Genomic DNA, 12384 nt, shown 5'->3' with positions numbered 1-12384 from the left:
ACCTATTTTCGCCTCTGTCATGGTCTCTCAAGCTGTGGTAGAATGGACCAAGGTGCTCAGACGCACCCTTGTGGCTGATTCCGCCCCTCCTGCTACTTTGGAGATGGTGGACCAGATTATTCAGGCTGTTCTATACCTGTGTGACGCGGCCTTGGATAAGGCCCCTTTAGTCTCGCGACTGTCTGCTGTTGCGGTGATAATCCGTCATATGGTATAGCTAAAGAGCTGGTCGGCTGACCAGACTTCCAGGAAGACGGTGTCCGACATCCCTTATGCGGGGAATCGCCTTTTTGGGGACTCCCTGGACGAATTGGTTAAGGGGGTCACTGGGGGCAAGAGCACTCTGCTGCCACAAGCTCCCAAGGGTACGTTTTTCTGTGGTAGGCAGGGCCCTTCCTTTAAACCAAATCAGGGGTCCTTGCGTGCCTTCAAGGCACAGGACAAGGGCAAATCCTTCAAAGGCCATTGTGGCCAGAAGAAGCCTTGGGTGGGCAAGTCCAAAGCCGCCCACGCTGGCGCGGCAGGCCAGTCCGCCTCGACCTGAAGGGATGCCCTCACCCGTTCCAGGGGTGGGGGGGGGACGTCTGCGTGGTTTTCTTGAACCTTGGCTGCTCCGGATTCCAGGCAGGTGGGTTTAGGAAATCATTTGATCAGGTTACAAGATCGAATTCCTTTCGCGTCCAGCGGACAGGTTCTTTCCCTCTAATCTTCATTTGACTCCAGATCAGTTACAAGATCTTCAACGGGCGGTTCAGGATCTCCTCGCCCAGGGGGTGATCGTCCCGGTGCTGCATCGGGACAGATTTCGGGGGTTTTACTCAAATCTGTTTACTGTGCCCAGAAAGGAGGGCAAGGTGCATCCGATTCTGAACTTGAAGGCTCTGAACCGCTTCGTGCGGGTTCAAAAGCTCCGTATGGAATCCCTCCGTTCAGTGGTAGCCTCCCTGAGCCCGGGAGATTTCCTGGCTTCAATCGACCTCAAGGATGCGTATTTGCACATCCCCCATATTCGAGGGTCATCAGATGTACCTCCGTTTCGCAATCGCGGAGGAACACTATAAGTTGTGGCGTTACCTTTCGGTCTCGCTTCGGCTCCAAGGGTGTTGGCCAGAAGAGGAGCCAACACTTTGGCACTGTTACGGGCGCAGGGAATTGCGATCTTGTGATACTTGGACGATCTCCTGTTAAGATCAAGTGCCAGCCCGAGTCTGTTGCGCGATCTGTCAACCACGGTTCAGACGCTCCAGGAGTTTGGGTGGACCATCAACGTTCAGAAGTCTACTTTGTCCCCTTCTGTTCGCCTCGCTTGTTTGGGGATGGTCCTGGATTCCGCCCAAGCAAAAGTCTTTCTGCCGGAGGACAAGCTCAAGAATCTCTACTGGACGAGATCCGATCCCTCAGGGACAACAAATCCTCATCGCTCAGGACCTGCATGCGGTCCCTGGGGTTGATGGTGTCTGCCTTCGAGGCAATACCATTTGCACAGTTCCACACATGATCTCTTCAAGCGGAGATCCTGGCCAGATGGGACAGGCATCCTCAGTCCTTGGAAAGGAGGATATCTTTGAGTCACCAAGTCAGAGAGGATCTTCTGTGGTGGCTCCAGTCTCCGGCTCTGACTGGGGGGAAATCCTTCCGGCCGTTGTGGACGGTGATCACCACGGACGCCAGCCTGTCGGGCTGGGGTGACGTTCTGGGCACTCTGTCTGCCCAGGGCACTTGGTCGGAGGAGGAATCCTCCCTGCCAATAAACATCTTGGAACTGCGAGCCATCAGACTGTGCTTGCTTCGTTGGTCGGATCATCTTCGGGGCCGTCCTGTGCGGGTGCAGATGGACAACGCCACTGCGGTGGCTTGCATCAATCACCAAGGGGGCACCAGGAGTGCCCGGGCGGCCCAGGAAGTGACCAAAATTCTGTCTTGGGCCGAGACGCAGGTCCTGGCGATTTTCGGCAGTTCACATTCCAGGTGTCGAGAATTGGCAGGCCGATTTATCTGAACCGCCAGACCCTGGACCAGGGGGAATGGTCCCTACACCAGGTGGAGGTGTTTCAGATGCTGATGGAGATCCCCGGATGTGGATCTGTTTGCCTCTCGGCTGGACAACAAGGTGGGAAGGTTCGTGGCAAGAACGCGCAATCCTCTGGCAGACGCCTTGGATGCGCTGGTGGTGCCTTGGAATCGGTATCGACTGATTTATGCTTTCCCCCCCACTTCAGTTGTCCAGGTTCCTTCGCAGGTTGGTCTCGGAACCGAAGTTGGTGATTCTGGTGGCCCCAGACTGGCCGTGCCGGTCTTGGTACGCGGACATCATACAACTGGTCATCGAGCCTCTCTGGCGGCTCCCGTTACGAGACGATCTACTGTCTCGGGGGCCGATCCTCCATCCTGCTTTACAGTCGCCAGGTCCTGAGAGATCGGGGTCTCTGGTCGGTGGTCATTCCTAACCTGCTCAAGGCTAGGAAGGCCTCGTCCGGTAAGATCTATTACCGTACCTGGAAGGCTTATTTTGCCTTGTGTAAATCCAGGGGCGTCCATCCTCGCTCTTTTTCGGTGGCGAGGGTGTTGGACTTCCTGCAATCTGGTGTGGATCAGCGTCTTGCGCTGACCACGATTAAGGGTCAGTTGTCTGCACTGGCAATCCTTTTCCAGCGCCCCTTGGCGTCAAACTCTTTTGATACTCCCCTTTATTCAAGGGGTGCGTCATTTGGCTCCTCCTCGGAAAGCGCCTTTACCTCCTTGGGACTTGAATTTGGTCCTGTCCGTTTTGCAATGTCCTCCCTTTGAGAACATCAGGGAGATTCCTCTGCCTGTGCTGTCCACAGAAGGTTGCCTTTCTGGTGGCGATCGCATCTGCCCGCAGAGTGTCGGAGTTGGCGGCCCTGTCTTGCCGCTCTCCTTACCTGGTTATTCATAGGGATAAGGTGGTCTTGCGACCTCACCAATCTTTTCTTCCTAAGGTGGTATCCGATTTTCACCCTAACAAGGATATTGTCTTGCCTTCGCTGTGTGTGAATTTAAGCATCCTAAGGAGTTTGCCTTTCATTCCTTGGATGTAGTCTGGGCGATCAGGGTGTACCTGTCTACTGAATCCTTCAGAAAGCTATATCTTTTTGTCCTTCCTGGCCTGAGGGCCCTCGGAAGGGTATGGCTGTGTCTGTGGCAACCATTTCGAAATGGATCAGAAAGACGATTGTACAGGCCTATTCAATTAGGGAACGGGTGCCGCCCTTCCCTGTCAAGGCGCACTCTACCAGAGCGGTGAGTGCGTCGTGGGCTTTCCGACATCAGGCTTCAGTGGCCCAGGTGTGCAAGGCAGCGACTTGGTCGTCCGTGCACACTTTTTCCAAATTTTACAAACTTGATGTTCTGGCATCGGCAGATGCCTCCTTTGGCCGCAAAGTTCTGTGCGCAGCAGTGCCTTGAGGGGGACATGGCGTTAGCCTGGCCCCGTCTGTTGGGGTTGTTTTCCCCTTGGTTATTTGCTTTCCTGGGTTGTTTTCTCCTGTTGAGCTTTTCTGTTACCCAGCGTTTTTACCTTTCTGCTCAGATAAGGTTCCTTTCTCTGACCTGGGTGCTGCGTTGCCTTTGTGACGGTTGCGCTTCCCACCCCTAATGTCTACACTGCTTTGGGACATCCCATAAGTGAAGACTGTATGAGTGGGCAGAGAGTGGCAGAGGACGTAAGAGAAAACATAATTTTTATAAAATCTTACCGTAAAATTACTTTCTCTGAGTCCTCTGACAGTCACCGCCCCCGCCCCTCTTTGGGTTTTTTGGACTATTGCTTGCTACCAAACTGATTTGGGAATGCTGATAGCAGGGGGGTATTGGCCCAGTGGGACAGCCCCCTACAGGTGTGTCTATGCAAATTGTTTTGTGTTTTTAACAAGTCTTATGCCTAGCTTGCTCCTATGGATAAAAGGTCAATACCCATAAGTGAAGACTGTATGAGTGGGCGGTGACTGTCAGAGGACTCAGAAAGAATTTTACGGTAAGATTTTACAGAACTTCAGTTTTTTGCTTTCACAAGTTTTAGTGTGAAATCTACAAGGTCAGTTATTGCCTCTTTGAGACAAGGTAAATACTTGGATTAGTAGGCATTCAATATGCCTACCTCTATATCCCTATTGCTTAAACTCCTTCGCACTTCCTGCGTTACACAGTGGGGGACAGACCCTTTTAATATGTTACTGCTATTTGGCCCATTCTATGCACCCAGAGTAGTCACACAGGTTCTTAAACCCTTTCTGTCCTCTTAAGAACTCAGGGCACCGAGGTCACTGGGTGCCCCACAAAATCCAATAGAAGACCATGGCCAGCATGGCAATTGCAGTTCCAGATAGAAAATTTTTCTGAAGTCCCATATCTGTAAAACAAATATACCCCCCTTTTTTTTAACAAGATGGCAAGCAGCAAAGTCACTTTTTTATCACAAGATACAGGGCCACTCTAATTTGGAGATGGGATTCCTGTTTAGCACTGAGCTAAATGAGTAAGGGGATTTTTTTTTTTTTTTTTCAAAGCAGAACATCTAGAGGGGAAGAAGGCTGCATAAAATTTTGTTGGCCGCAGCAATTCTCTCTCAGTACAGGATACCCATACTGGCATTTTTCAGAGTTTAATAGGACAAGTATAAATGTAATATGGTTAGTGAATGTGCATTCATGCTTTTTATTAATTAGACAAACTTTTTTTTCTTTTGGTTTTGTTTCAGGCTTGTGAATGTCCGCTTTACTGGAAAGCTCCATTATTTTATGCAGCTGGTGGTGAGAGGACTGGTTATGTGTCTGTGCACAAGTGTGTGGCTATGTGGAGAAAGTAAGTTATCTTTATTCATCGCGAAAAGTGTTTTAACCCATTTCAGCTAATGCTGTATTTCTTTCATCCAATCGGAATCCCTGTTTACTAAAGTGTTGCTGCATAAATAAAGTTGGGAGGGAACCCCAAAAAACACACCACACGTTTGTCCCATTGTCATTACTGTGTCATTACATTTTTAAGGCTTTCCCACCCCATTCCTTTTATCAAATTGTGAGATCATCTTAATACATACACCACTCCTAAAAAAAAAAAAAAAAGAGGTTTTGGTTAGGGTAACATCCACTTTTGTGTGAGGGGAAAAAAATAGCAAATATTATTTTTAGGTGAGATACTCCCAAAGGGAAATCACATTGAATGAGAAAAGTGGCAGGGTCAGCATCTCTTTAGAATACTGCAAGTGCATCAGCAGATTGATAATTATAATATCACTCCTGTTAGTCACTTTCCACATGGACACTCTTTCTGTAATGACCTATAGATCACATTAAACAGTGTATATTCTATGTTTAGGCTCTGTGAATAGCATCCAGGCTGCCAGTGCCTTTCACTTAATCGTTATAAGGGCAGACATAATGGCCAAACTTGGTACAGAGTGGCTGCAAGTAGGCCACATGTCACAGCAACACACTCTCTTATTGGGGGTCCTGCTTAATTGTGAGTGTTCATATTTACTTTCATTTTTTTTTTTTTTGATCCCCAAAACATCAGAGGCATGTCTTCCTAACAATACCTAACAATAGTTTGTTTGACGCTCTCCCACAAAGCCATAATGAAGTGTTACAGGTTGTAACTGAGGAGCACAGTTGCATGTATTTTCATCTTGGTGAATATGTTCTATGGTGCAAAGCACTATATGAAAAAATATAAAAATAAAAGTTGACATTTGAAAAATAAATAACTGCCCTGAAGAAACTGATGAAAAGTGTATCTCCTGTCTCTTTTTTATGATGTTTGTTGTACTGTATTCCTTAGAGTCTTACATACTTGCCATGATGATGCTGCAAAGTTTATTCAGCTTCTTGCCAAGCCTGGCTGCAGCTATTTGGAACAAGAAGATTTTATTTCATTTTTACAAGTAAGTATTGAATTTCCTAGTTATGTATGTTGTGGATTTCAGCTCCTATTTCCAGACTTTCATTTACTGTATAGCACCAGTGTGATACTGTATCCGTGTAAACATCCAAAGCCATAAAACAAATATTTCTCTCTCTTTAATTTTTTTTTTTTTTTTTTAAAGTGAACAAATATAATTGTGGAATATGTGGTATAGATAATCTAAATGCATAGTTATACGTGAAGAAATACGTTTGTGTTCAAACTGCTAATGTTACATTTAATATGCCTTTTTTTATTGTACAGGATGTGGTAAACACTCACCCACATTTAACTTTTTTGCGAGAGGCCTCCGAATTTCATTCCCGCTACATAACCACAGTAAGTAACAATTTCCTCTGTCTTCTAAACTGTTCTTACTTATTTTCTGATATGATGTCATTAAAGTAGACCTAAACTCAAAAAGTGAAGATTTGCTATCTGGCTATCAATTTGCAGTTTGAGATATAAAGGCATTGCTTTTGTATGGATAGACCAATGATGATGATTTTTTTTTTTTTTTTTTTTTTGAGAAATATTATATTTTTAGCACTGTGCGCGGAGTTTAACTTCAAAACGGTTAAAATTAAAAAGATGCCACTGACCTAGTAAATAACCAATATATCCTAATCGTACAGTACAGGACTCAGGCAGGTATATTTATACACTCCGGGTTATACGGGTTTTCCTTCAGGTGATTGGACACTGGCAAAGATTTTAAATACACACCCACTTGGCAACTTCCCTTATTTTACCTTTCTCTTTGAGTCCTCAGTTTTGTGCTAGTGGCCGAAGGTTTTAGGACCTTTTCTCCTTCATAGATGAGCTCACCCTTATCTTAACTCGTGTGTTTTTTTTTTTTTTTTTTTTCTTGATTTTTTTTTCTTTCAATTCTTCAGTCAAGGCCTCACTATCTTCTAATGCCAGCATAGAAGCAATTTATCCAGATCAGCATAACCTCAGTAAAAACCTGGGAGCTGTACCCAGACCCCACGCTGTGGGGACAGCCTGTAATGGTGCTTTCGGCACTGGATCTTGGGTGAGCACTCCCCTTTAGTACTTGGTGCAATGCATTGTTGGCATCAGTGATTTATACAGGTCCAGGACCATTGTTCATCACTTTGGAACCCAGTCCCTAAAGACCCCACTGTGACGAGTGAAGCCTGGACCTTCTATACTGTCCAACATTGTGACTAGGTAAGACAAGGCAACCATTTATTTGGCCATTTCCTGCTATAAAACAGGTCTATTAAAATGTGTTCGCCTCACGGTGTAAAAAGTCTTCATCCAGGGCTCAAAAACCTCATGATTCTTCTACTGAGTTTCTCAACCGGAGTCAGATTCTGATATGCCAGTCCTAGAGTTCCCAGACAAAGAAGATGAAAAGAATATTCAGGACCTAGCCAGAGCATTAGAGCAGTGGTGGTCCATTTAAAAAAAAAAAATTATAGAGTGCCTCAAGTGCAGGTGACGGTGATGCGGTATACTCCGAGACCGGAAGTATCGGAGTATACCGCATCGGCGGTCCTGTGTTTGTCTTGCGCATCTTCCTGTATCTAACTGTAAGTGACCTGCAGTTTTTGATTAAATCTTACCCTGATTTACTGCACCATGAGAGGTTCCCTCTTGTATTTCAATTTCAATCGCAATGAGAATGTCCCAGAAATAGATGACATACCGTGGTAAAAGGAGGATATCGCTTAAAAAGGAAAGGATTATCCAGTTTACCTTTTGCTGAGACCCGTATGTATGTATGTATGTATGTATGTATGTATATATATATATATATGTGTGTGTGTGTGTGTGTGTGTGTGTGTGTGTGTGTGTGTGTGTGTGTATGTATTTTGTGTGTGTGTGTGTATGTATATATATATATATATATATATATATATATATATATATATATATATATATATATATATATATATATATATATATATATATATATATATATATATATATATATATATATTATATATATATATATATATATATATATATATATATATATATATATATATATATATATATATATATATATTTAAATATATATAAATTTTTTTTTTTTTTCAGTCAGGCTACAAGATCGTTTCGCTTTTTTACACCGGCAAGATTTTTTCCTTCCAACTTGTGCCTGTCCCCAGACCGCTTACAGGGGCCGGTTTGGGGCAGTAAAAGACCTGTTCCTTCAAGGGGTTAGTGTACCAGTTCCGACCTCTGAATGTTTTCAGGGTTTTTACTCAAACCTGTTCAGTTCCCAGGAAGGAAGACAAAGTGTGTCCAATCCTGGACCTCAAGGCGCTAAACTGCTTTGTGCGGGTACAAAAGTTCCATTCAGATGGTGGTGGCATCCCTGCGTCAAGGGGATTTTCATCGCCTCTATCAATATCAAGGATGCCTGCCTTCACATTCCAATATGTGCCAGTCACCAGCGTTTTCTCCACTTTGCCATGGAAAAGGAGCATTTATCCATTTCTGTTGTTACCTTTGGTCTCGTATCTGCTCCTTGGGTCTTCACAAAAGTGTTAGCCCCGGTGCTAGGGGGTTCGGGGTACTGGGCTACTTGGACGATCTCCTTCTGCGAGCGGAGTCGGTATTGTCTGATTCACGCCTTCCCTCCTAGGAAGATATTCCATCGTATGTGGAAGATTTGCAATGCATGGTGTGAGTCTCTAGGGGTTCTTCCTCAGTGGCTTGGATCTTGACCTTCTTTCAACGGCGGTTTGAACAGAAATTGGCCTGGAGTACCATCAAGGGCCAGGTGTCTATTTTGGTGGTCATCCTCCAACAACCTTTGGCGAAACACTCCCTGGTGCATACCTTTCTTCAGGGTGTCCGAGATTTGGTTCCTCCAGTGCTGGCTCTGTTGCCGGTACCGGCATGGGATGTTCTTTTTGTGCTTTCAGCTCTACGGAAGCTTCCCTTGAAAATATTCAGGAGATTTCCTTGCTTACGCTGTCCCAGAAGGTGGCCTTTTTAGTGGCCATCACCTCTGCGCACAGGGTGTCAGAACTGGCGGCATTATCCTGTCCACCTTACCTGGTGATTCACAGGGATCAGGTGGTTCTGATCCCCTGCCCGTTATTTCTTTCAAAGGTTTGTTTCTGATTTTCATTTGAATGAAGACATTGTGTTGCCTTCCCTGTGTCCCAGGCCTAAAGGAAGGAAATTGTCTTGCATGCCTTGGATATGGTCTGAGCAATTTAGGGTGTACCTGGCAGCTGCAGTCTTTCAGGAAGTCAGACTTTGTGCTCACAGATGGACCTCAAAGGGTTGTCCGCTTCCTCTGCGACCATTTCCAGATTGCTCAGACAGACGGTGGTTTGGGCCTATTCCATCATAGAAACATAGAAACATAGAATGTGTCGGCAGATAAGAACCATTTGGCCCATCTAGTCTGCCCAATATATCTGAATCCTATGAATAGTCCCTGGCCCTATCTTGTATGAAGGATAGCCTTATGCCTATCCCATGCATGCTTAAACTCCTTCACTGTATTTGCAGCTACCACTTCTGCAGGAAGGTTATTCCATGCATCCACTACTCTCTCAGTAAAGTAATACTTCCTCATATTACTTTTAAACCTTTGCCCCTCTAATAATCAGGGGTCGGGTTCCTCCTTTCCCTGTCAAGGCGCACTCTACTAGGGCGCTTAGTGCCTCCTGGGCTTTTCGTCATCAGGCGTCAGTGACGCAGGTTTGCAAGGCGGCCACCTGGTCATTGGTGCACACTTTCACAAAGTTCTATTAAGTGGATGTGTTGGCATCTGCAGATTCTCCTTTTTGGCCGCAAGGTTTTGCAGGATGCTGGTTAGAGGACCTGATCCTCTTTGAGGGTGTATTGTGTGTTCAGGTGGGCTCCTTGTTGCATGGTTGGCTAATGTGTAGCATTGGGGATTTTTTTGTTGTTCCCACCCCTCATGTTTAACACTGCTTTGGGACATCCCAATTGTTATATCAAGAGCTGTGTCCGTCAATGAACGAAAGAGAAAATTGAATTTTTGACTTACCATAAAATCCATTTCTCTGATGTTCATTGACACACAGCACCCACCCCTCTGTGGAGTTATAATTCTCCTGACACTGCTTGTAACAAAACTGAGTGACTGACTATAGCGGAGACGGAGTATACCCCCTGGGAATGGCCATGGGTGTAGCCAGAATTATTTTCTGCCTGGTGCCCTAATCCTGTAGGGGGCAGTATAACCCAGTAGTTATGAATATCAGGAGCTGTCCGTCAAGGAACATCAGAGAAATGGCCCCCGTTCACATTAGGTCGCTCCGACTTCGGGGGCGACCTGTGAAGTCGCGTGCAGCGTGACTTCGGCGTGACTTGCATGGACTTCACATAATGGGAGTCAATGCCCCGAAGTAGTACAGGACCCTTTTTCTAAGTCGGAGCGTCTTGTGTCGCTCCTATTAGAACGGCTCCTGTACTACACAGTGGGAGCGGGAGGACAGCGACTTGTCAGGCTGACAAGTCGCAGGAGTGTGAATGGACTCTAATGGGCCATACACACTATACAATTTTCTGAAGACTTTTTCCTTTAGACTTACCAAAACCATATAATATGAGGTCAAATCTAAACACTTTCAATTTGTATGCAATCTGGCAGGCCCTTGCACTACATAGAAAAGGTAAATCTGAAGGAAATCTATCCACAATAGTTGGATAGTGTGTATCCAGCTTAAGACAAAAATCCCATTTATTCACAATCGAAAATGGAAAACATAGCAAATGTTTAAACTGAGAGAATGTAGCATTTTAAGGAGAGGAGCAAAAAGCAAGGTCATTTTGAAATTTATGGCAGCAACTCACCAAAGTTGGGGCAGGCAAGTGGTACTAACAAGAAAACGCAGGAAGAACATTTTGCAACTAATTAGGTAAATTGGCAGCAAGTCAGTAACATGCTTGGGTATAAAAGGAGTTCACTCTTTTTAAAGGGAAAAAAAATGCATATTTTTTTTTGCAGGTAAACAAATGTGCATTTATTTTTTGTTGCAGGAACCTGTAAAGCATTCCTGGTGCCATGCCAGTCTCCTCTATTGGTCAATGTATCGGCTTGCTCGTACGAGGAAACCTGATATATTCTGACAGGAAGACTCCACTACCACAACGCCGTGGTAGTACATTGAATACTACAAGCCGACAGCCACAAAGGCTGCTGTACCTTGTTTTCGATTCGCAGAGGACTGTGAATGAGTGACGCTGAGTGGCCGGTGCATTCATAACTGTTGCGTGTTACACCCTGAATATGGGTGTAACATGCTATGAAAGGTGAACTTGTACTTTTAGGCTCCATTCACACCTAGGCAATATGAATCACGCGCAGAATCTGCGCAATTCTCCTTGTCATTTCACAATCGTGGAAAAGGTGGGACACATTTGCGATGCCATTATTTCCCAATAGCACCACGTATTTCCCAATGGCACTACGTTTCCCAATGGCGCAACATATCTCCCGAAAGAAGTTCCAAAACTTCTTTTGGGCAACGTGTCCCGCAATTGTGCCGTGGTAAAATCTCACCATGTTTTAGGGTGCCATTGAGAAATAATGGCATTGCAAACATGTCCCGCGTTTTGCAACAAGTGCGGAATCGCGTGCAGAATTGCGGCAGTTCTGCCTGCGATTTTAAAATCGCTTGGGTGTAAATGAAGCCTTAAGCTGGCCATAAACAGTTTTGATTCAAACCATGTATGGCCAGAAAGATTGTACCCAAGTTGATCAATCGATTTGTTCAATTTGGCTATAACCAGCCTGTGGGATTTTTATGAATATTCAAAACTGCTGCTTTGCCACTGGAAACAAAAGCAGAAACCCTTTCTTCAGTTCTGTAGAGCTGTTGCCGTAAAAAGCTTTTTTTTCTTTTCCTTTCTTACAGGTTGTTCAGAGGATATTTTATAATGTAAATAGATCATGGTCTGGTCGCATTACATGTGCAGAACTCAGGAAGAGCAACTTTCTACAGGTTAGACTGGATGCTTTGCCTTTTTATACAGGTATTGTAAAGGAATATGTTTGTTCCTCCCTCTCTCCTACTTTACTGTTACAAGTCCACCAGGGTTTCCTACAATGCCACACAATTACATTCAAGGGATAATTGATTCCTTGTGTGTAAAGCAAAGGAGAGCGAGCGCTATGAGTTCATAAGCTGCTAGCACTAAAAAGGTAAATATGCCTTCTAAACAACAAGAAAAGAAATCAGTGCAGCGCTGATAAATGATCCAATAGTCCTTAAAATAAAAGTCCAATTCATATATCGCAATGTAAAAAATGAATATGAAGGGGAAGACAGGAAAGCCCTTAGATGTCACAAATCGGTACAATATTCACATAAGTCCACAGGGTTACAGACTATACAAAACGGTGCGATACACAACACAGTGATCCTCCACCAGGCACATCTATATGCTCACCAGATTTCACAGGGAGCCAAGCCTTGAGTCAAACTCCTGTGGGCAACGGGG

General features: G+C 44.9%; 1 protein-coding gene across 4 annotated transcripts in view; it reads left to right on the top strand.

The window, feature by feature from the left end:
- The window catches only part of LOC309546332 (serine/threonine-protein phosphatase 2A regulatory subunit B'' subunit beta-like), a 98412-nt gene that overhangs the window by 61198 nt on the left and 24830 nt on the right, over positions 1 to 12384 (top strand). For all 4 annotated transcript variants that reach the window (XM_082245946.1, XM_082245945.1, XM_082245948.1 and 1 more), the window contains 4 exons: positions 4718 to 4821; positions 5797 to 5899; positions 6184 to 6258; positions 11799 to 11885. In XM_082245946.1, the coding sequence (XP_082102072.1) occupies positions 4718 to 4821; positions 5797 to 5899; positions 6184 to 6258; positions 11799 to 11885 (369 nt within the window). The remainder of the gene's footprint in view (positions 1 to 4717; positions 4822 to 5796; positions 5900 to 6183; positions 6259 to 11798; positions 11886 to 12384) is intronic.

The sequence above is a fragment of the Pelophylax lessonae genome (assembly GCF_965119305.1).
Source record: "Pelophylax lessonae genome assembly, chromosome: 2".
Lineage (NCBI taxonomy): Eukaryota > Metazoa > Chordata > Amphibia > Anura > Ranidae > Pelophylax > Pelophylax lessonae.
The sequence above is the reverse complement of the archived record's forward strand: the minus strand, read 5'-3'. Positions and strand labels throughout refer to the sequence as shown.